Source organism: Balaenoptera borealis (genome assembly GCF_965194805.1).
Source record: "Balaenoptera borealis genome assembly, chromosome: 2".
In the NCBI taxonomy this organism is placed as follows: domain Eukaryota; kingdom Metazoa; phylum Chordata; class Mammalia; order Artiodactyla; family Balaenopteridae; genus Balaenoptera; species Balaenoptera borealis.
In genome coordinates, this window is record NC_138867.1 from 145105491 (window position 1) to 145130250 (window position 24760).

Consider the following 24760-nt stretch of genomic DNA (forward strand, 5'->3'; position numbering starts at 1 on the left):
AAGGTGTTATTACTGCTTCCAATTTATAGCTGAGAGGATTGATGCATAGAGTGGGTAAGTAACTTGCCCTGGGTCACACAGCTAGCAAATGGCAGGGTGGGTTAAAACCTCTATAGTCTGACACCAGCATGTTCCTATCCACTGCACACACTTCTGGATTCCAATGACAAAGATTTCTTATGAGATGTGAAATGGTTACCTTTGATTAATTTCTCTCTATACATCATATATAAATTCCAGAGATGAAAAATAGTCAAGTGCACACGTGGGTACCCTACCCTGTTTCCTTACCAGCCATTCCTCCACAACCACCCCAGCCTGGTGGAATCAAATGTCTGCCTCCTTGGAAACACTGAACTTCCTATGTCCGAGTTCTCCCAAGAAAGGAGTGTTAGTCATTAAGGAGATATTCCATTTTGAAAGTGAGCAACTAATTTAAGCAAATATTTGGGATTAAACTCAGTCATTCAGATACATGGGAGACTGCACTCTGGGGCAGTGGAGCTACTTAAAAAAAAGTGGAGAGCAAACATTTCCTCTATTTTAGAGCAAAGAATCTGAGAATTGCCCACTGGGTTTCATTTGTTTGCCTTCTTGAGTCATTCCTTCATTCAATTAACCTTTGTTGAGCACCCCTGGGCTTCTTGGTGCCGGGCTCAGCCGGCATAAATTGACGAAGAAGATAGTCCTAGCTTTCAGTTAGTCTCTCATTCAGGGTTGGTCCCAAGGCAAAAAAGGTGGAGGTGAAAGCTTTTGAAAGCAAATCCCTGTTTCCCAATTCGTAACCCATCTCCTCATAGGCATTGTTTTCTGAACGACTGAAGCTAATTTTCTTGTATTATATGCTGGTGATCCCCAGCTCCCTATCTCCAGTCCAAATTTCACTTACAGGCTCCAGATCCATATATCCAAAGTTTATTGGATGCTCCAATTTGTTGTCCCATATATATGTCCACAGATGTAAAGTGGAACTCATCATCTTTATTCCCTCATCTTTGTTCCTTCCCCACTCAATCCTCCTCCTCCCCTCTCAGTGAATGGTACCACCAGTGACCAAATTGATCAAGTCAGAAACCTCTCAGTTCCATGTAAGTAAGGACTGTTTGTTTATTCTGAGGCAACATTCTGTGTCTAGCTCAGTCTTGGACCACGTACTGTGGAAGGTACTAATAACGACCTGATGAGCGAATGAATGAACGGGCTTCATTCTTGCATCCTTGATTCTTCTCTCTCTTAGCACTCATGTCCAACCCATAGGCCCTGTCATTTCTCTCCATCATTTCTTTCAAAGTAGTCCTCTCACCTCCATCCCTTACCAGCATTTTCCCAGTCCAAACTGTCACAATCTCTCACCCGGACCACTGCTGTGACCTTTACCTGGTCCTCTTGGCTTCTCTCTTGCCACCTCCCAATCTGTTCTCCATGTAGCAACTTGAGTGAACTGGTAAAAACAGAAATCTGACCCCATCGCTTCTCTGCCTAAAACCTTTCAATGACTTTCTGTTGTCATCGTGATGAAGCCCAAGCTTGATATTTGAGGACCCACTTAATTTAGTTCCTACTTATCTCCCTATCCTTATTTTTCATCTTTCTCCTTTCCTTCTCCTCCTCCCCTACTTTGCTTCAGCTAAAATGAGTTTTCTGCGGGTTTCCAAACATGTCTTTCCCTCTTCCAGACTTGTGCTCATGTTAGTCGCTTCGCCTGGCAATTCCTCTTAATACTTAAAGCCACAGCCTGGGTACTTTAGGATCTTGTTTTAGTTTCTATTGCTGCTGCAACAAATGGCCTATATTTAGCTGCTTGCAGTAATACCCATTTATTATCTTGCAGATCTGAAGGTCACAGGTCTAGGCAGCTTTGGCTGGGTTCTCTGCTTAGTGTCTCACAAGGCAGGGCTGCATTCCTTTGTGGAAGCTCTGGGGAACAATCTGCTTCCAAACTCATTCAGGTTTTTGGCAGAATTTAGTTCCTTGTGGTTGTAGGAGTGAGGTTCCCCTTTCCTGGAAATGTGGCCCCTCCATATTTAAGCCAGCAATGGCAGGTCAAACCCTTCTCATTCTTCAAAAGTCTGTGACTTCTCCCTCTAGTGCCATCTTTTTGACTTTCAAGGGCTCATGTGATTACACTTGTTCCACCTGGATAATTTGGGATAATCTCATCATAGCCACAGGTGCTAAGAACTAGGGCATGGACATCTTTGGGGGGGCATTATTTTGCCTATCACAGATGCCCACCTTCAAATCTAGGTTCTCTGTCCCTCCCTTTTGCTCCAGTGGCAGGCACTGCTGGTTGCCTCACCAATAAGTATTTCCCACTCTCAGCTACTTTCCTGCTATCAGAGCCTGCCTCTCACTTTAGAGGGTGAAAATGCCAGGTTTTTGCTTTCCCAGCCTCTCTTGTAGGTAGGGCATGGGCACATCTGCCGGAGGACTCTGGGAAAGATGTCTTCTCTGATTAAAAAAAAAACTTAGAGGAGAACGGCCTTTCTGATCTTCAGGCATGGTGCTATGAGGACATGATGTTGGGGACTGCAGAAGCCATCTCGAGGGGCACACGTGAGGACAAAAGCCAGCACACTGGAGCTAGTGGAGAAGAGAGTTGAGAGGAGTCTGAGTTCTTGATGACACCATTGAATTACTGAGTTACGTCCCACCACAACTTACCTCCAGGCTTTTTCTTAGGTTGCCCTAATTGTTCGTTATTGATCAAGCCACTTTTTAGTGGCTCAAGCCACTTTTTAGTCGACCTGCCCACCTTGCTCATGTACTCTCTCCTGCACCTATGTACCTGGCACAGTAAACACCTAGCAATTATTGGCTGAATGAATGAATGAGTGAAAGCTCTCCCTCTCCTTCAATTTCCTCTACTCCAAGCACTCTCACTATGACAAGGGCTGCCATGTATGGTTGGGCAGGCTGTGTCCGGCACAAGGGTCCCTGGTCTAGGGGGCAAATAAGGGCTGAAATCTAGCCTGTTCTCCACTTGGTAAGCCAGCATCCTGGCATGGGGCCGTGCCTGCCCAGGGGAAAGGACACGTTTTTTCTTATTAGCAGTAAGGTGCTCTAGGCTAGTAGCAGTACTGTGGCAGCCTAAATTCTGACTTTTCTTTTCTGATAGGGTGCACGCCCTTGCCGTTTGTTTTCCACTCTCCCAAGGAGTGAAGCAGAGGATCCTCTTTGGGTCCTGGACACCATGTTCCAAGGAGCGCAGTGACTATTTTGAGAAACTGATTAGTACTAAAGTGCTTGTGGAGCTCCCAGGTTTTAATGTGCAGCCCTTCTCTGGCAATAGGCTGGTCATTTTAATACCATTCTTCTGGAAATTATAACTTAATATAACAGGAACTGCCAAAATGGGAGTCAGGAGACCCAAATTCAAGCGTGAGCTCTGGCATTAATCAGGCTCTGAGTGCTTGGGTAAGGCAGCAACCTTCTCTGGCCTTCAGTTTCCTCACCTATAAAACTAGAGGTTCTCAAACTGTGTCCTGCAGAGTTTAGGGATGTTGAGGTGGCACCCCAGGGCTCTCAATGGTGAATAGGGAGGTGGGACTGAGTGGGTAGGAAGCTTCAGTCAGAGCAGTTCTGCTTTTGTTTGCTTTACATGTAGGACTTTATAAAAAAATTAATTTTTAATTATGCAGGAAATCTACTAATATATCCTTCCTGTAAGGAATTAGAACATTGCAGACACAATTAAAGCCCCTTTGGTACCCATCCTCCCCAGTCCCCTTGTATGTTGGAAATTCATTTAAGATTTCCGTTTGAACAAACGGATCCTGGCTCAAACAAGTTAGGGAACCACTGGTCTGGTTAGCCTCCAAGGACCCCAAAAGTGCAAAAAAGAGGGATTTCAGAGAAAAGGGCAAGCCACTGCTGGAGAATGTTCCACAAGGTTGAGTGGAAACCCATGCAATGGTTTGTTGAAATGCAGTGTTGCTCTGGGTGCTGTAATTTGGGGGCAATGTCACTGCTGTGTACTGGCAGTGTACCCAGGAGAGGGCTGGTGCGGGGGAGGACATAGATTTATGAGTTAGAATGGGAAGGCTTGTGTACATGTCCCAAACCTGCCCTCATTTCCATGGGGAGGGAAGATGAGGTGGCATTAGGACTGCTTATTTTTGGCCTGACTTTAGAAAAACAGCAACTGCAACTAACATTTGTTGTATACTTGCTGGGTGCTGGGTGCTCCGACCCTGGTCTCGGGTAGCCCTCACAGCATCCCTGGGAGGTGATGGCACTGCCAGCATACTTGTTTTAGAGGTGAGGAAACTGAGGCAGGACGAGATTAAGGAATTGCCTAGGGGCACATCACTGGTTAGTAGGGTGTGGGGATATGAGCCCAGGGCCAGATGCACACCCCCCCCCCCACTCTGCCCTATGTCCAGGCACTGCCTGCTGCCATTTTAACTCCATCCCACCTGTTTGAGTGTTGGGTGGTGGGTGTGGGAAGGACAGAGCTGACTGGACACTGTGGTTTGTCTAAGATTTGTCCCCCTGACTTTCCCTCTCCCTCAAACTCCAGGGCCATGGGCAGAATGCTCAGTTCCCTGGAGCCCCCGTTGCTCAGGTTAGCAAGCAGCCAGGGAAGACGCCAGGTGGGCTGGAGTGAAGGGCAGGGGAGAGCCGGTTTGTGCTCCTCAGGAAAGGAGATGGGAGATTAGCGAGCAGCTGCAGAGCCCTGCGGCCCATCCTGCACGGGCACCCACCAGGTGAGAGCATGAGCACGACCGCAGGCCCCGGGACCCAGGCCTGCGTGGAGGAAAATGCGAATCAATTCTGCTTCCTGCAGAAGGAGGCTTTTCAGTATGCGTACCTGGTCTTCTCCCCCTTTGGCCCGAATGCTGATTTTATTTTTGCATTTTATGAGCTTGAGAGAGGGAATTCATTTCCTTGGTATAATATGAGCCTCTGGAGTAATCTCGTCCAAATACATTTTGCTCACAGATTCTGTCCTGGTAGAGGGGCCGTACTGAAATGAAATGGAAAGAGATGATTAAGATCTGATTTATAGGTAAGGTGAATTTGTAGGTTTACGCCAAATTATTGCATCCAGGAAGGTGAAAGGGAATGACAGCCTCTTCCTAGGAGCTGGAAACCTTTATAAAAAGAAATATTTAGGGTGCACGTGCTCTTATGCCAGCCAGGCTATATTTTAATATATTCTACCATGTTTGTCCCCTTTTTCTCTCTCTCTAGACTGTACAATCCCCGAAGGCAAGAACTGGGTTCATTGCATCTTGGGCAATTTTATTTATAAGAAAGGGATTCTACACTGCAGAGGTTTTTTACTCTCAAGGGACTGAGCTGTCTCTTTCTTCCCCATTGGCTGATTAATACTGCCTCCTTCCCAACCTAGTTCTTAGAGACATCGGGGCCTCCTAACAATGACTCCTTCATCTCCCCAGCCCCCAAAAGCACAGGGTCTAGAGTTATGCTTCTTTCAGGCGATAAGTAGTATGGTAAGAATATTAACACCAAGCTTTTATTGAGTACTTCTATGGATCAGGTATGTTTTAAAAATTAACTAATTAATTTGTTTTTATTTTTGGCTCTGTAGGGTCTTCGTTGCTGTGCTCAGGCTCTCTCTTGTTGCAGCGAGCAGGGGCTACTCTTCCTTGCGGTGTGCAAGCTTCTCTTTTTTGTGGCTTCTCTTGTTGCGGAGCACGGGCTCTAGGCGCGCAGGCTTCAGTAGTTGTGGCTTGCGGGCTTACTTGCTCCACGGCATGTGGGATCTTCCAGGACCAGGGCTGGAACCTGTGTCCCCTGCATTGGCAGGCGGATTCTTAACCACTGCGCCACCAGGGAAGCCCTGGATCAGGTATTTTTCTAAGCATTTTCTAAGTGTTATTCCATTTAATCCTCACAACTACCCTGTGAGATAGGAAATGTTATTATCCCATTTTACACATGAGGAAACTGGGGCTTGGGTTGCTCAAAATCACAGAGCTAGTCAGTGGAAATAGCTACCATTTTCTGGGTACTTACTGTGGACCAGGAATCGTGCCAATCCCATTAAACCGGTGATGTCATTTCATAGTGCTCTTAACCCTCAGGAAGTGACCTCCAGTGCTTAGAATTTAAAGCTTAAGCCTTTGGAAACCATGTGAGGGCAAGGTCTTTTTCACCCCTGTATCCAGAAAGTAGAGGATGGTGCCAGGGGCAGAGTGATAAACAATGTTTGTGGAGTGAATGAAGGAACAGCAAAGGTGTCTGTCCTATGGGAGCTACTTGCCCAGACCACCCCCCAACACACGCACACCAAGACATGTGAATCCTCCTGACACTCAGGCTGCCCTTGCAGCAGGCTTCCTGACCATGGCTACCTCTCTGCAGGCAGGTAGGGTATCACCAGGACCCAACCTGGCATCGTTGGAAATCAAGTACTCCAGGCCTTCCCCAGGGTCGTGCCAGCTGTAAGGGGCAGAACCTGATTTTCTGATGTCAGTTCCTTCCTGTGCTGGCCTGGCTCCTTTTTCTGACTTGGCCGACAGCCTCTCATAGATGAGGATCTGAATGTTTAGGAGAATGTCTTTATTCAATTTTCAGTTTATTCATTTTCTATTTTAAAAACAGAGAGTTGTTGTTTAATGGGTACAGAGTCTGGGAAGAAGAGTAAGTTCTGGAGATGGATGGTAGTGATGGTTGTACAACAATGTGGCTGTAGTTAATATCACTGAGCTCTACACCTAAAAATGGTTAAAATGGTAAATTTTATGTTATGTGTATTTTACCACAATTAAAAAACCACAAATATGAGTCTGCTTTTCTAACACAACAAGACGTCTGGGGTAGGTACTTACAGGGGTTGGTTCAGTTCCTTGATGATATCACTAGGGTCCCAGAGTCTTTTTATCTTTCCTGTCTTAGCATGATGGCTTCTATCCTGGGTGCAAGGCATCCTCTGAGACTTCTTAGATTTCATCTGCTGAAGAGAGGAAGAAGGAGGGGAAGGGAGATGTAAGCCATAGCTCTGTCTTTTAACAGGAAAACCCCCAGAAGAATTTTCTTATATCTCATGAGCCAGAACTGGGTCTCATGACCTTGCTGGGCAGCAAGAGCAACTGGAAAAGTGATTACTTAGCTTCCCAACCTTTGAGCTGAGGAGGGACATCAGGGGAGAAGGCAGTTGGGAGAACTGATGGGGTCCAGTGCCCTGCTGAAGGTTACATGGTCACATAGCAGGGCTGGGTAGGCCCAGGGCCCAGGCTCCCGGTGCCCCGTCCTGAGCTCTTTTGCTAGGACATTTGATGCATTTGTAGTGGCTAGTTTCCCAATAGAAAGGACTGTCCTGGAGAATATTTTTCAAAGAGAAAAACTCTCCATTGCTTACATGTAACTGAAATTAATCAACTGCTAAGAGGCTGTGTTAGGAAAGCACTGGGCCTTGGTGGAGCCAGGACACCTGAGCGGTGCCCCAGGCTTGCCGGAAGTTTTGGGAAATGTCCCCAGGTCTCTGTGCTTATGAAATGTGATTATGTTTTTCTTGGTTAGTTTTGTTCATTAAGTGCCCAGTAAGTGTTTTGGTATCTCTAGATGAAAGGCCCTTAGAAGAACACATAGTTGTTATTAACCAACCACGTGCTATCAAGTGTGGGTTTATTAACACAAGATGATATGTTTCAAATGTTGGATTAGGATGATAGAAACTTTACACTATACCTCCAGGCCAGGAGTAGAGTGCAATAAGGGGTCCAGGTGACACTTAAAATAAGGAATGTAAACAAACATCCCTATTATAATTACCTTGCCATTGCAAGGAAGCCAGATGTGTGCACTTGGCTTTTGAAGATAGCAGAGAATGGACACCATTCTCTCTGATCCCACCACTTGTTTTTTCCGTGGCCAGGGCCTGCCAGTTCCTCAGAACTGGCAGGCCCTGGCCATCCTTTGAGCCCAAAGTGGGCACCTCCCCTTCTCTATCGAGTCTTCCTGGGTGACTCCAGGTTATTACTGATCCTTCTTCATTCTTACCCCAGGGCACCATATACACCATATACACTGAATATTTTCACATTTAGTGGTATTGAAGTTAACTTTTCATCCCAGTCTTATAGGCTTTGCCACGAGTGGGCACTGTTTCGGGGTGGCAAACCCAAGGTGTTTTGGAACTCCTCAACCCCAGGGCCTAGCAGTTGGCCAGACAGATGGCAAACCCTCCATGAACACTGGAGCTGGACCTATAGGATGGGCTGCCCATGGCTCTACCAGGTGAGAAATTTGTTTCATGATGTTTTGGAAACCAGTAGAGTTGATTCCAGCTTAGAAGGTGACAGAAGCAAGAGTATCCAACCCCTGAAGGGGCATAATGCAGTTTAGTGCCCTTGCAGAGTCCTCCGTGGTCAGATCACAGGGACATTTCCTGAGCTTGGCAAGACACTGACTTTCCTATAAAGGGAAAGGGCCCATTGTGCAAAACCAGAAATGAAATTGCTTCACGGTGGGGCAATCCTTCAATGGTAAGGGAAAAATAACACAGCCCTGGTAAGCGTGGGAACAGGATACCCAGTCAACTGAGAAAGCCCAAAATATTATTGCAAAGAAGAGTTATATTTTTATTAGTTCACCATCAGAATATAAAAATAAATAAGTAAACAGAAAATAAATGGAATCATTTTACAGAAAGCACATTCATTACTTAAAAGTAGCATTTTAATGGCTCGGCACTTTCTAGTCATATCTGCTTGTCATGTTCCCTCATGCTGACAAGTAAGAGATTCATGGCTGTTTTCTCCGCATCTGTCTGCTTCTCTGTGTGCCTATTAAGGAACAACCGGCAATTCTGACAATTTTGTCCTTAGCCATAACTATGCTTGTCTTCTCTCTTGAATCATAAGATCTTTTTACTTTCCAGACACTTAAGATATCTCCATGTCATTCTCCTTCGTCTTACACATAGAAGGGGGCTGCCAGGAAGGCTGAAGCTGAATTTCAATTCCAATCATCATTTTTAGCTCTTTCTAATTTCAGGCATCCAAAGACTAAACTTGCTTAGAGGTGCAAACAGCTCTGAATTATCACCACTACTTCAAGGAAGTCTTCATGGACATGGGAACTAATATCTGCTCTCCAGGACCTCCTCAAAGAGTTTGTGTCTCCATGTCTATTTAACTATCTCTTGTGTTCTAATCCATCACAAATATATTATGGCGCTGGCATCAGAACACTGTGTTCTTACTGGTTGCCATAAAACTGATGCACTTGCAGCCTCGATTGAAAAGTTGTCAGTATAAATAACACATAAATTCACATTTTGCATAATAGGGCCCATTCCTTATAAATCAGGTCATGAGTATATGAAACATATATCTTGGCACACAAATGTTAAATAACAGTAATAAATTAATAAATACATAAATTACTTAAATATGTAAATAACATAAAAGTCAGCTTGACCTGCTAGCTGGAAACTGTATAAATAAATTAGCTGATTGTTTCGGTGAGCATTTCAATATAAAAATACAGCAAAGACATCTTTATAATCCTAAAAAAAAAAAAAGCAAATTGGTAGAAAATATCTTTAGGGGGAGGGTCCTGTTCCATTGCATCTTTTAAAAATTTAGCATAATGTCTTCCACTTTTCTTCCAAAGTTTCATCCTGAGATTAGAACCTGAAAAAGAATGGCGAGTGTCTATGTGGATTTGAAATTCAGTAGCAAACCCTTCTTATTTCGCACAACACATTATCTGGGGCAGTTGGATTTTGGGGGTTCCTCGTCAGAAGGGTCCAGCCCTTTCTTATGTGGCCTAGGATTTTGCTGATACCATGCTTACCAGAGGCTGTCTTGAGAGTTTTCTTTTCTTTTCGTTGTTTTTTTTTGGCCGTGCCTTGAGGCATGTGGGATCTTAGTTCCCCAACCAGGGATCGAACCCGTACCCCCTGCATTGGGAGCACGGAGTCTTAACTGCTGGACCGCCAGGGAAGTCTCGAGAGTTTTCTTAAAAGAATATCTGATCATGTCATTTCCTTGCTTAAAGCCCTTCAGTGGCCCCCAGTGGTCTCCAGATAAGATTCTAATTCCTGGAAACAGCTTGCAGGACACCTGTGCTCTGACTCTTGGCTACTTCTCTCTCCCACTGCCTACCCTCCTGGAAGGGCAGGACCTGTGCCTGCTTTCTTTACTGCAGTGTCCCTGTGCCCAGCATAGTGCTTGGAATACTATGGGCATCAATCAGTATCTGTTAATGAACAAATGGATGTTTCTGCCTCTGGTGACTGCGTGTTGGGCATCCCACCCCCTCTTTCCTGTCCCACACAGCCCCCACCATTGTCCTGCACCTGGGTACACTGAGTGTGCAGGTCTGGGCTGGGCTTCACAGGCCTCCTCACCTAACTGCAGGATACAGATGCCCATTCGCTCCAGGATGAGCTGTAGTAGCGGTCCCGGGCTTGCACGCGGACGTTGGCATCTTTGTGGCACGTGACCTTGGCTGAGGTTTTGTCCATGAAGAGTTTATCTTTCTGCAAAGGAGAGGGAAATTTTTGGCAATGCAATCACAAGGTGGGCTGGGCATATTTTGGCAAAGTACAGTCTCCCAAAACAGCCACACGTTGGTCTCAGGGCACCACACTCGCAATTCATAGGGGTGTGTATAGAACTTGTGCCACCTGCTGACAGAAGCTCTCAACACAGATGCGGCTTTTCTACTTTATAAGCCCAAAGCCCTGAGGGAGAAATTGTTTGGTCCAGTTTTCATCTTTCTAGCACAGTTGCCTTGCATGAAGGCCCCATGTGCACTCACCGCAGGTCAATGGTGGGACTGAGACAGATTTGCTCTAGCTGTCCCCTGGATATTCTGAAATTCCATATCCTGATCCTTTTATCAGAATAAAATCTGTGTTCAAGCCCAGGCATTGCTATTTATTAGCTATGTGGCCACAGGAGAATATCTTAGACTCTCTGTTTCTCAGTTCCTCACTTGTAAGAGAGGGATAATAATACTCCCTCACAGAGTTAAAGTAGCAAGGTATTTAACCATGTAGAAAGTGCTCTATAAATACTACCTATTAATAATATAGATCTTATATTGGGAAGTACATATCAAGATTTTAAATAATTTTTAGGTAAAATCTACTCCAGAATAGCCCTTCCCTTCCACAAAAAAATTCTCAGGGAGTACCTGAATCACTGAATTTCTACCACGTTCTAAACACTATGCCGAATAAGGCCTTTGTTTAGTGATTTCTAAAACTGGCGTCCAAGGAGTCTCAGGCTCTATAAGAGGGCCTCTAGGACCTTGGGATTATGATGCTCAGGCAAGAAAGTTTGAAAGCTGTTGTCTTAGCCAACATTCTGTTCAATAAGATAATTTCACAATAATGTGGAACAGCCGGGAATTATCTATTTTGGATGAGATATAGCATGAATGTTCTATCACCCATTATATTCATCAATTTGAAACATTTTTAGGCTCCTAGAGCCCAGATTTCCTATATCAGGACCAATTCTTTTTTTTTTAATTTTATTTATTTATTTATTTATTTATTTTTGGCTGTGTTGGGTCTTTGTTTCTGTGCGAGGGCTTTCTCTGGTTGTGGCAAGCAGGGGCCACTCTTCATCATGGTTCGCGGGCCTCTCACTATCGCGGCCTCTCTTGTTGCGGAGCACAGGCTCCAGACGCGCAGTCTCAGTAATTGTGGCTCACGGGCCTCGTTGCTCCGCGGCATGTGGGATCTTCCCAGACCAGGGCTCAAACCCGTGTCCCCTGCATTGGCAGGCAGATTCTCAACTGCGCCACCAGGGAAGCCCAGGACCAATTCTGAGAGCAAGATAATGATCAACCATACTGGTGGCAGTAGGGTGTTAGGTGCATGGCCTTTGTGTCCTGGTTCTGCCACTTTCTAGCTGGGTGACCTTGGGCAAGTCACTTAACTTCTCTGAGCTTCAAAATCTTCACTAGTGAAGTGGTACGAGTAACACTGCCTGCCTTTCTAGGGTTACTGTGAGAATTAAATGAGATACGCAGGGAAAACCCTTAGCACAGTTTCAGGCACATAGAAAGTGCCAAATAAACATTCGCTGTTATTATCATCATTCATCTCCTTGATGTGGGCCTACATAAACCTGACTACAGAATAGACGGCACCTGAATCACATCTTACCCTTTCTCTCTTGTTCTTGCCCTGGACCTGAACACAAAATGTCAGGGAGAAGTAGGAATGTGGGGTGCTCCAGGTGTCAGGGTACTCCCAGCTGACCTCCACATGCCGGGAATTCTTTAATGGCTTCAGCTGCAGGTTCTTGGGTGGGTCTGGTTTGACTGTGGAAGAGAGAGAAACACTCTTTATTTTGCTAATGGAGCTTTGGGGTAAGGTAGTTCTGGCTTCTGGTCTCACTTTCGCCTTTGACCAGCTCTGAGTCCATATCATAGTTACTTAACTTCTCTGAGCGCCTGGTTGGCAGATGTGAGGCACCCCTGCGGCTGGCGTTCACGCTGGTGCCTGTACGAGGCAGCCCTCACCAACTGCTGCCTCCTCTACGGCTGAACCTGAGAGAGGCTCAGAATCCTTCTCATCCCTGTGCAGTCACAGGGGCCCTGGTGGTGGAACCACCTCTGTGTGGTGCTCAGAGGAAAGTTCTTAGAGACAACAAGATGCTCACATCTGGGCCTGCAGTGAAGGACCACCCTCTCTGTAATCAATCCCCCTCTGCACCAGACTCAGAATTGGGCTGAGCCTCTTGCTGGGGACCAGATGAGAGATTTTCCACTTAGTGCTCTTTCTTTAGCCCTTTCGTGGAATCTGACACTGACCTGTCCTGAGGCAGTTACAGCCAAATTGTCTCTGTGCTCGGTCACTCATTCATTCAATAAAAAGCCCCCATTATGTGCCAGCCGCTGGACAGTGCATGGAAAGCACAACAGTGAGTGTCAGAAAGACTCTGTCCTCAAGTAGTGTACCTTTTTCTAGGAGGGGAAGGGGAGGGGAGAGAGTCCATGGAACGGGCTTGGGCTCTCTGGATCTAGCACCTCTCCACACAAAGACCAAGGCTCCTAGCAGATGCTCCACAAATATTCTTTCCTCTTCTCAACACAATGGCATTTTCTTTCCTTTAGGACTCAGCTAAATGCCACCTCCTCATAGAGACCTTCCCTGGTACCCTATGTGAACAAGACCCCACCCTCTCCTTTCCACCAAAGGCAATCTCCCCACAAATGCTTGAGCAGGTTCTGTGATTCTATCACTTTTTATTTCATGATGCATGTACATTGGATAAATGGTAAAGGAAATGACAAATGGCAAAAATCTCCATCTTCCAACTGAAAAAAACAGACATCCATTTTGGAGGGGTTTATATTCCAATAAAGAAGTCTCTTTTTCAAATGCTAGAGAAAGATTGGTTGGGAATAATTGCAGTTAGTAGGGGAAGCTCTGGTTCTGCATATGAATGTTATGCTTGAGGGGCTGCTCTTGAATTCAGCATGGAAGGTGCCTGAGCAGCAGAATAGAAGTGTAGCCAAGAGCCTGCTTTTTCTAGAGGGGCAGATCCAGGTCTGAATTGCTACGTGTGAGATCTGGGGCAAGTTGTTTAACCTAGCTAGGACTTAATTTCCACTTCCTTAAAATGCAGACAATTGTATCTACATTATAATTATTTTTCGGGGCAGGGTACAGAATAAAAGAGATAATGCATATAAACCCCTAACCCCAGTGCATGGGGCATTGTAACATGATGAACGGCATCTATCCTTATTAAGCACATATAATCAAGCAAACTCACTGATGTCCCTGATGAAGAAGCTGCTGGTGTAGTTTTCATACTTGAGCTTGTGAACAGCTTCCACCACGACCTCAATGGGCAGGCTCTCTTCGGCGGCTGGGCAGGCGCTGCCCTCCTGACACTCCACTGTGTACTTCTTATACTCCCTGTGGTCCACTCTGACCCTCTCTGCTGAGAGCATCGCTGCTCCACACGTCACCCCTCGGGGGTCAGAGGAGCTGAAATCAAAGACAGATATTATCCTGTGTCACATGATTGCAGGTGCATCCCTAGCTGTTGTAACCAGACAGCTGTCTGAGGACACAATTTCTCCAGCTGGTTTGATTTCTCTCAAGGGGATAAGAAGCTGCCCTCCCCATGAGAACAAGCTTTGCTTTGAGAGGTAATAATTGGGTTGGCCTAAAAGTTCGTTCAGGTTTTTCCATAAGATCTTACGGAAAAACCCTAATGAACTTTTTGGCCAACCCAATACAAATGTTTGCCTCTGGCCTAAATGAATCTGAAAACTTTTAGATCCAAAGCTCCTGGTTAAATCTCCTTATTAAAATTTTTAACTCATATTCTGGATTTTAACGACAAAATCAGTACATACCAATTTTAAAAAATTAAAAAGATAAAGATGGTGTATAAATGAAATGTGTATGCCTCTTTTAACCCTAATCCCCTTTTTAACCCTAATGTCACTCCCTAGATATAAATACTATTCCTGGCTTGTCGTATCTCTCCAGACATTATTCTGTGAATATTCAAAGCAATCATATATCCACATGTATCAATATATATGCATACACACATATTTATATATACACACATAGATTTTATTTTTATGAAATAATATCAAATTATATATATATATATATTATATATAAAATTTGGTATACATAATTCTGCAACCATCTTTCCCCCTTCTGAACATATTATGGGGAGTGCTCCATGACAGACCACATGGATTGGGTTATTTATTTTGAGGACTGCACATTAAGCTGGGGTATAATGTACTACACTTTACTTAACATTTGCCCTGCTGATCACCAAGAACACCACAATGAACTCTTGCATCTATGTCTCTGTGCACTTGTATAAGCATTTCTTTAGCAAGCATTTTCATTTTAAAGATGGAATAGTAAGTCCCCAAAGGTTAATTTACTCAGTTAAATAGTGGCCAGGTCAGGATGATCACCTAGGGTTTACTCTGTTATCCTACACTGTTTGGGAACTTTGATGAGAGGGAAGGAAGTCACACAGAGTGTTAATGTAGGTTCTGTACCAAGGGAATTGGTTTCTCGGGGTAAGCCCAACTGCATAGGACAAACAGTGAACTTCAGATTGGTGTTGTCAGCAGAAGAGAAAGGAATTGAAGTGGCCCTGGGAAAATTTCTAGAGGCCTCACAGAGTTTTGGAGTCAGCCTTAGGGCTTGCAAGATCGATGCCCTAGAGCTCTTGTTTCTATTTTCAACTCGAGGTGCAATTTCGACAAGTCCTTCACAGCTTCAATTTCCCCTTTTATCACCACCACCCACCCCTGCCGTGGTGCTATGAGCCTTAATGAGGCATCGCCAGACAATTTGGATGAGTGGGTTCAAATACAGCAGAGGCTCTTCCCAGGCCCCAATAATATCCTGTTCTAATGCATACATTTGTTCAGGCAGTTAGCTTAAATCTCCATGTCCTTTCCCTAATTTAGGCAAGGGTGTGTGTGTGTGGATGGGGGGTTAAAAATATAGGATTGGCTTTATTTTCTCCCTTATCATTAACTGAAAGGCCATTGCTAGGTTGCCCTTATTTTCTTAATGAGAAAGTTTTAGCAAAATGCTGAGAAACCAGAGTGGTTTCACTTACCCTGTGCTGCTTTTGACACTGAATTTCAAATCAGTACTGATTGCTGTCAGCCACCAGCAGGTGAAATGTCCGGAATAATTCTTTGCCTCACATTTTAGAAAGCTCTTATTTTTGGGTTCTGGATTTGAAAAGAACAAGAATTCAATATTTAGGGGTTTTCTTTCTTTTAAAATTGCAAAGATTTTTATTGCGATGAATCACAGGCCAACAAATGGTACAAGAGTGAAGATCTTTCATTTATTTCCTTGGAAAATCTGCTGTTCCCCAGGCAGACAGTCAGCGAGGACTGGGAATGTCCCAATAGGATGCTGATTCTGTATGCCACACACCCAACATATCGCACGGAGGTATTAATATTTTTCAAGGCTATCAGCCCAGTGCTGAGTTACACACTATGCACATTAACTAACTCCCATTAGCCATCCAATAATATCACTGTTATTTAAAAAGAATCTCAGGAAAAGCATCTAGACTTCCCATGAAACTCTCTCAGCAGGAGATTTTGATGGTTGATAACCCAAAGTGTCCGGCAAATGAAAAACAAAGGAAAATGTAGGTTTTGGGTGGTTTTAGTAAGGGACTTGGTATTACTTCATTAACTATACTAATCATGTCTTGCCTTTTAAATTTTTTATTTTTTTATCTCTTATGGAGCAAAAGAGAAAATTGGTGCTACCCAAGGGAATGGAATTACCTTTCTGGTCCTTTAAGATATCAGTGGACCAAATTCCGTCTTCCTTTTTGTGAAGCAGGAGGAGCGAATGGCTCAGAACCTCGCCTCCTTTGTGACAGGTGTACTGCCCAGCATCTCCAAACTCTTTGACTTGGATGGTCAAGGTTTTGCCAGAACCCAAGACCTCATTGCTCTGGTCTGAGGTCCAGGTGATGCCGTCTTCTTCAGGGGTATCACAGGTGAGGACCACCATTTCTCCAGGGGCGTCAGGATACCAATCCAATTCTACAACATAAACTGGAGAGCACAGGGGTTGGAGAATCAGACTGTGTTTTTTGGATCACCCGGTATCTGGATGGCTAAAGCAGCACAACCTTGCTCATAACAGCAAATGCTTGCTAAGATGATCTCAGGTTTTTGGGCACCACTTGAGTTCAAGGTTGTAGAAGAGAGAAGCAAAGAGTTTAATAGCTGCCATCGACTTGTTAACTGCCAGGCTGCCGTGAATAATTAACCTCTAATTAGCTGGCAGATGAGGAAAACCTTGATATACTGAAAAATGCAAACAGCACAATATTCTTTCCCGAAGGCCTGGTGGATGTAAGAAACTTCCAGCACAGTTCACATTCATAGAGAATAAGTGTTGAGAAAGACTGACCAGGACTGAGATCCTGTCCCCAATAGCTGGCTGGGGAATTTGGAGAAAGATACTTAATTACCATGAGCCTCAGTTTCCTTGTCTGTAAAATGACAATAATAATAGTATCTGCCTTGTAGGTTTGGCTGTGAGGATTAAATGAAAAAAGCATGTAAAACACTTAGCACAGAACCTGTCACTCAGCATTGGTTGTTATTGTTATTCACACACCAAAGTTCAGACAACTGCATGAGAAACTGCCTTCCAATTTTCCACGGGGATTGAAGGATTTATTTCCGACTGCGTGAAACTCACCAATGGAGATTTTCATTCTCTCTGTGTTTTTAAAAGCTATTTTACCTTCTTACGAGGCAGTTCAGTAGATCTTAATCTTTCCATTTTGTAGAGAAGGGTACTGAGACCAAGAGGTTAAGCAAGGTTACATCAAGTGAGAAGCACAAGAGTTATATCTCAGAACTTCTGTCTCTGCAGCTTTGCACTGGATCTTTTTTTTGGCTGCACCACGCAGCATGCAGGATCTTAGTTCCCTGACCAGGGATCGAACCCGGGCCCTTGCTAGTGAGAGTGCAGAGTCCTAACCACTGGACCACCAGGGAATTCCCTGCATTGAACCTTTATTACCAGTATCTAAACTGGCACTTGAGGAATGGCCTAATATAGTATTTCAAAGAGTATTTCACATCAAATCTTCGTTCATTCATTCATGCATCAATTATTAATTAAATAGAATTGTTTAATGCAGTACTTCTCAAAGCATGATCATCCAACTACTACCAGCAGCACGTGAGACTCAGCGTTGTAAATTCTCAGTCGCTGAATCAAGAACTTTGAGACAGGCCCAGTGACCTGTTTTTAACCTCTCCAGATGATTCTGAAACCCACTCTAGTTTGAGAGCCACAGTGGTGAAAAGCCTGGATGTTGGAATCACACAGGTCTGAGTTAGGATTCAGCTCTATCTCTTACACTGGCCTGTGGCCTTGGGCAAGGCATTCAATTACTCTAAGCTTCAGTGTCATTATCTTTAAAGTAAGCAACATATTATAGTACTTGATCCAGAAGGTGGAGATGTGGATCACATAAGCTAATTCATATAAGAGTTTGACACAGTGCCCTTAAATGAGCTGTAACTGCTGGCTCTTGTGACTGGTGTCCAAATGTAAAGCTGTTGTGGAATATAAAGTTCCCACTTGACATCAAAGGGATTTAAAACTACTGAATGGGTAACAGAGACGAGAGGTAAAAAGCATCTGGGCCCCAACTCTTGGAAAATGGTCAGCTGTGATGACATAAAACCATGTGGCACCTTTGGCTTTCTCTGGTTTCTCTCTGTCCCACTGGTGACTGACCAGCATGGCTATTTTCCTGTCACAACTAAGATTCAGAAGCCGAAGACCCTTGCCCAAGGGTAGGGGAAACAGCTGCAGGGGGCAGCCTGATGAGGCACATCTAGAACCTAATGCTTAGCTGCATCTCATCTTGTCTCCAAAGCTGCATGCCCTCTCAGTGTTTCTCACATTGACTTTCTGGAATTTCTATGGTTTACCAAATCAGAAGTAACTAACGGTGTACTATGAAAGGGCCAAAGCTCCTGAGCTCACTAAAAATCCCAGGGTTGGAAGGAATCTGGCATAATCACCTGGCTCAGGGCTTTGTCTTTATTCAAGGGAGGGTCTAAAACACTCAGAACTTCCTGGGGCAGAGCAGGGATGGCTGGACTGTCATCTTCCAGAAATTCTTAAGAATGGAGGAAGAGCCCCAAATTTCTTTCAGGGACCCATTTTAGTGTTGTATTCTCCTCACTATTGAAAGATCATTTCTCATCATCAGCTGCAATGTCTTCATTTTAAATGTATGCCTATTTCCTCTTGCTCAGCTGTCCAAGGACAGAGGAAACAATTGCTTCATGTCCTTCTGGTAAAACCTTCTTCAAATACTTAAGTTCATAAGTGTTGAAATGAGACAGAATTGGGATCAAGTTCCTGTTCCACCCTTACCAGGTATGTGAAATTGGGTAAGTTAGTTAATCTCTGTAGCCTCTATTTTTAATATCTGTAAAATGGGGTACACACAGTCCCTATCGCTTATGGTTGTGGTGAGAATTAAATGAGATGCTGGCCTCAATAAATATCAACTATTATTATTATTTTATTATTAAAGACAGTAATTGCCAACATTATTATGTTGGCTTCAATGAGAAATATCTGAGCGTCTTTCAGGAACAACTAACAATCAGTTAATACATACTTACCGTGTGTGAGATACTAGAAGGATAGAGGGAACCCCTTATTCTAATAATACCTATCTATTATTCTACTAATAATTTTTATTGATCACTGGGAAAATAAACATGTTCTCTTGAATCATCAGAGACATTATTTTAAATAACCAAAACAATAATACTAGCTAACATTTACTGTCACTTCATCATCTGTTGAGTTGTCTTCTGCATTCACTAGTACATTTAATAATCTATGTAGTAGATATCACTTTGTAATCCTCAGTTTACAGTCGAGGGAACTCAGGCTCAGAGGTGACCCAGCTCAAGGTCACATAACCAATAAGTGGCAGAATCAGCCTTGAACCCAAGTCAGTGTGGGTCTAAATTCCATGCTTTCCCCAAAGTGCTTGGTCAGAGGTAAGTCATCTCAGTGCCAACTGAGGGGGTAGTATTGCGTGGTGGAGTGGAAGATGTTAGAACATAGTTCTTATACTTTTCTAATCTTTCACTTTGGAATCTTAATCATATGACACAGCTGGTTTTTAGTAATACTGGCAAAATCCATCTCTCTTTTCCCACCATAGTCCATAAAAAGCTTCTTCTCTGGCATCTAATGTGAAAGCCAAACAGTATAGATACCCTCAAGCCATACAATAATAGATACCCTCAAAGGTGGAACAAGGACATAGGGCCCGTGTTATCCCAGAGTGATGGCTTTCACTAGGAAGCCCCAAGGCCTGCCCATTTCAGTCTGATTTCCCATCAGGGGCTGCCTGACAGTCCTGTCTTAGATCCTGGGGCCTTCACAGAGAATCAGGAAAGTCTGGTTACCATTTTTCTCCAGTTCCCATATAGCCGTGATGGGAGATGCCAGCAAAACCAGGGAAAACCAGGAGACAACCAACTGCTGAGGGTGCATCTGCAGGAGGGGGAGAAACAGAGGAGGAGATGGAGGAAAAGAGAAAGAAGAGGAGGGATAAGAGAAGAGAGAATGTCAGTAGTTAGGCAATCTCCTTTGGAAACCATATTCACATTCTATGTACATTGTCGTTAATCTTTATCTTCCTCTTTCTTCTCTACACTGTCAGGTTAATACTCAGTGAATTCCAGGATCCCTCTGCCAGTCTCTGGGTAAGAGCATCTCCAAATAGAGAACCGCAGACGATCTGCAGCTGAAAGATCCTTAAGGCCAGCTATCTGATATGCTCCTCTTATTTTTAAGATGAGAAACCTAAGGCTCAGAGGAGGAATGTGACTTGTCTAGATCAACATTCAGTCATTATTTACTTGGTACTTCCTGTGTAAAGGGCACTGAGCTAGAGCAGCTGAGAGTGAAAAATGATTTTTACCTGGACCCTGACTTCTAGGAGCAAATACTTTCATTCAACAAATATTTCTTAAGTCAGTGTGTTAAATGCCTACCCTCCAGTTGGGGAGATAAGCTACATACCCGTATTACAGCAGCACAAGGCAGTATGTGCGGTGACACCCAGGACTAAAGGACTTGGGTTGGGGGGCAGGGGGAGTAATACTGAAGTGATCTTTCAATTTCTGGCAATGAGTCCAGCCCTTGTTGGTGAGGTTTCCTTTCTCTCCCTGCTTAAGACTGTAACTGTTCCAAACACAAAGATTACTTCTTCCCACATAAGGTAACCAGTAGTTCTCAAACTTGAGCATATGTCAGAATAACCTGGAAGCCTTGCTAAAGCACAGATTGCTGGCCCCCATTCCCACCCTGACCCTAGAATGTCTGATTCAGCAGGTCTGGGGGGGCCTGAGAATCTGCACTCCTGTACGTTTCCAGGGGAAGCTGATATTGATGGTCTGAGGACTACTCTTTGAGATCCATTGGTTTAATCCATGTTCAGGGTTCAGAGCCCCTGCAAATCAAGATGTTCTTTGGGAGAAGACCATAGAATATATTCAATATGAAATAATGAAATGCATACTTTTGTGCTAAATTAGTTTTACTTATAATGAAACTCAGTCTAGATTAGTATCCAGGGTTTATGAAAATCTTCAGACTGACAATTACACCCCACCTGTGAATTAGGTGGAGATGATTATTATTTATTTTCAGTCTGACACACCTCCATCCATCTTGGAGAGCACCAATGTTCTGTAGGAACATGGTTTCAGAAACCACTGGGCTATATGAAGAACAAGACTCAAAGTTTTCTGTGAAATACCTTGAAAATAAGCACCCCTTGGTTGGGGTAACAGAATATTGACAAATCGTGGCTTTGTCAGAACTGCTGCTAATCCTAGGGGAACTTTGCCACGTATTTTATTCCCTTATATCATAAAGGTTCTGAGTGGCAGAGTCAGGAGCAGAAGTCAGGCCTTCCCGTACACTGTCAGCACTCTTGTCACTGCAGCAGGCAACTTTCAAGGGCACATCTATCAGTTTAGTCCAAGTTATGACTGTAGCAAAGTTCTAGCTGCCATGGAGCACCAGTTAGTACATTTGTAGGCTTGGAGTCCAGCAGCATGGACTTGAATTCTGGTTGCACCACTCATTAGTTGTGTGAGATTGGCCAAATTACTCTCTGAGCCTCAGTCTCCTCATCTACAAAATGGGTATAATACCCATCTCAAAGGGTTGTTGGGAGAATGCAATGAGATGACATATTATAGAAGCCAACCAAATGTGTTAGCTTGTACCCAGCGGAAGAGATAAAGGAAAAATTTGATTTCTCTCTGTGTTGTCTGTGATGGATAAACAAAAAAGTCATGCCTGGCTGTAGGGAAATGCCCACAGAGGTACTGCAATTACACAGGCCTATAAAACTCGGATGTTAGCACTCTGGGAATGGAAATGGTAGAGATTCCTGGCACCTCCTGGTGAATCCTTTATCCTTAACTCTCTTAACACTGGGATTTTCCCTTTGGCTAAGTGCCCAGCCCTTCCCCTCTGGGCCTCAGATGCATCTGAGAACTTCAGGTGAACAACACTTCAGGGTCAAGGGAGCCCTGGTGATGGTTCTAAGAAACAGCTCCCATTTTTGTATCACCTACATTTTAAACCACAGGACACTGGCAGAAGGTAGAGATGGTGGTGGGTCATTTTCTTAATCAAACCCAGGGGAAACCAATAAGGGGCAGCATGCAGTTACCCTGTTGTTCTCTAGATCATCGATACCAAGGGCTTGGATTCTGGTTTGACCACTCACTAATCATATGATATTGGCCAAATTACTTTCTAAGCCTCAGTCTCCTCAGCTGTAAAATGGACATAATACCCATCTCAAAGGGTTGTTTGGTTGTATCCCACAGATCACATTTTCTCGGCCTGCTAAATTTGAGAGTTTTAAGGATTAAACATTTTAAAATGGAATTCCATAGGTTTTCTAAACTCTTGAAACCCTTGTATGAGGGACGCAGGGACCCCAGGTCTTGTGGTGTGTTAAGGCTCCCTAACTCTGGTGCCAACATGGGCATGCCAGTGACAATTGGCTAGGCATCTCTTTTTCAAGTTTTATTTTGTTCATTTCTTTTTAATTAGAAAAGAGAATTATTATTTAAAAATAAAAAGACATAGTCACAGAAGGCTTGTGTAGCACATGCAAAGGGTCCCAGTTCTAGAGACAGGCAGTGCTGTGTTGGCATCCCAGCTCTGCCACTTGTTAGGTGTGTGACTCTGGACGAGTCACTTGATGTCTTTGAGCCTCATACTCTTAATCTGTAAAATGGGAACCCTGCTGTGATGAAGAGGTAATGAAATAATTCACATAAAGTATCCAGCATGGTGCCCTGATGAAGTCAGGACTCCTGGCTGTTTCCTCTCAGAGCCCCATTCCTCCTTTGACAGCGCTTATATAACACAATTGCAATCATATAGTTACTTCTTTCATGTTTGTCTTCCCCCCCACACTGAGCTCTCTGATGGCAGTGATCATGTCTGTCTTATTCCACACTATGTCCCTGGAGTCTAGCAGAGAGAGTCTAGCTCAGAGGGATTTCATTAATTATTAGAAGAATGAATGAATGGACAGAAATAATAAAATTTCAGACCCCAGTAAAGTGAACTCTAAGAGGCTGCCCAAATTCTTTCTAATACCTTGAAATTCCTTATTTGAAAAAAGTGGGCCATCAGCTCAGGTTTAGTAATCTCTTTGTTAAAATGATATTTTAAACTGACCATTATTTTTTTAACCTGAAAATTATTGCACACAATTTACCTAGGCAACTATAAGACACAGTAAAGATTATCTTTTTTTTCCTTCTCACAGATTTTAAACTTCAGAAAGTAGTTTTAAACATTGGTGTTCCTTTCCATTTTTTAAGTGATGAGTTAATCCAAAAGATCTGGATAACTTAACTGTCAATCTAGTTGACTGTCACAAGCCCACGAGAAATATGGGACCAACTATGCTTATAACATTCAATTATGAGGTATAAGAATGAATTCAATTACTTACTGGATTCATTATTACTTACTGAATAAAAGGCTTTTAAAAAGTTTACAATAATAAGGGAAGCACCACTCACTTTATACAATCCTTTAACTGATGAGTATTAATATTGAGGAACACACTTTTATATACATACCACTTTAAAACAAGACAAACCTTTCTATAAAATGTGCATTTGTTCACAGACCTTAATATACAATTATTATTAGTTGACTTTTAAAATGAATACTTTATATATTAATTCCCAAAGCACTGACTTTTCACTAGTGTCCCAGCAGGTAAGTCACCAGGAATGCTTCCAGGAATTCACCCACTCCACAATGCCTGGTACAGGGGTAGCACATGAATGGTGTCTACCCTTGGACAGCCTGTGGGCCTGTGGAAGGGGTGGCAGGGCCTAGGCAAGTGCTTACCTTGCTTCTGGTCAGGCTGCAGTGTTCCCTGGGTCTGAAACCGTTTGTTTCTTCTTCTGCTGCTGCTACTATTGGAGCTTATATACCCTACTCCTACCAAGTTTTCTGATGGAAACTTAAACTAGAAACTGACTTGTTCCAAGTTGCAACACTGAAAAGAACTCTCACAACCATCTGGGGAATTTCAAGAAGTTCCTTTTTTTTTTTTTCTTTGTGTGTATCAATAAGGCAGAGGGAACACAGGCATCAAAATCCCAGGTAATGAACTAAGAGGAAATGACTTTTGGGTGGGGAAAAAGGAAGTAGATGGGATGCTCACTTCTTTGGGTTGACATCATGACCAAAGTGCTTAGAGACAGTAACAGGCAGCCTCCCTGGGCTCCACAGACTACAGAAGAAGGAAGGCCAAGGAGAGGTCACACAGGAGGATGAGTTCAGGTCAGGGTCCAGCAGTTGTATGCTAGAGGGTCCAAAAGCAAAATCTGTGGTTCTCCTGAGGTTAAAGAGGATGAGATGAAGTGCAAAAGATTTAGTATGTCCGGAGCATCCTCCCCCAACCTAACTCCTTTAACATCTGGATTTCAGAAACACACTCTTACCACCCCTTGTGCTTCATGCGCCACACACACACACACACACACACACACATTCATACAGACACGGCCCTGGGAAGATGATAAATGTGTGTATTACTAATAACATTCAAATCTGTAGGAATACTGCCTATGCTCATAGGTACTCACTCATAGATGGATGGGAGCAGAAAGTGAAATATCCACAGGCATATATACAACTGATGCCACACTCAAGGAACACCACTTTGGG

The 24760-nt window shown here is 43.7% G+C and overlaps 1 protein-coding gene and 1 long non-coding RNA gene across 2 annotated transcripts in view; one reads left to right on the forward strand and one right to left on the reverse strand.

Annotated features, from left to right (window-relative positions):
* LOC309623231 overlaps positions 1–10324 on the forward strand; it is a 28576-nt gene extending 18252 nt beyond the window's left edge. Inside the window, exons 2-3 of the long non-coding RNA XR_014241279.1 lie at positions 1–8208; positions 8968–10324. This is a non-coding gene — a long non-coding RNA (uncharacterized lncRNA). The remainder of the gene's footprint in view (positions 8209–8967) is intronic.
* On the reverse strand, positions 2725–24344 carry IL12B (interleukin 12B). Its single transcript, XM_082379898.1, has 7 exons — positions 24255–24344; positions 19939–20026; positions 16252–16527; positions 15558–15675; positions 13719–13936; positions 12101–12258; positions 2725–10459 (listed from the first exon to the last, which is right to left on the reverse strand). Exons 2-7 carry the CDS (start codon positions 20024–20026, stop codon positions 10328–10330), a joined length of 990 nt encoding a protein of 329 aa, XP_082236024.1. The 5' UTR covers positions 24255–24344; the 3' UTR covers positions 2725–10327.
* Between the last annotated feature and the right edge of the window lie 416 nt (positions 24345–24760).

Coding starts and splice junctions, on each gene's coding strand:
- IL12B (XM_082379898.1), bottom strand. CDS start 20,026: ATGCACCCTCAGCAGTTGGTTGTCTCCTGGTTTTCCCTGGTTTTGCTG. Junction 16,528..19,938: donor ATGGGAACTGGAGAAAAATG/GTAACCAGACTT, acceptor TGTGCTCTCCAG/TTTATGTTGTAGAATTGGAT. Junction 12,259..13,718: donor CTTCTTCATCAGGGACATCA/GTGAGTTTGCTT, acceptor TCTCTTCCACAG/TCAAACCAGACCCACCCAAG.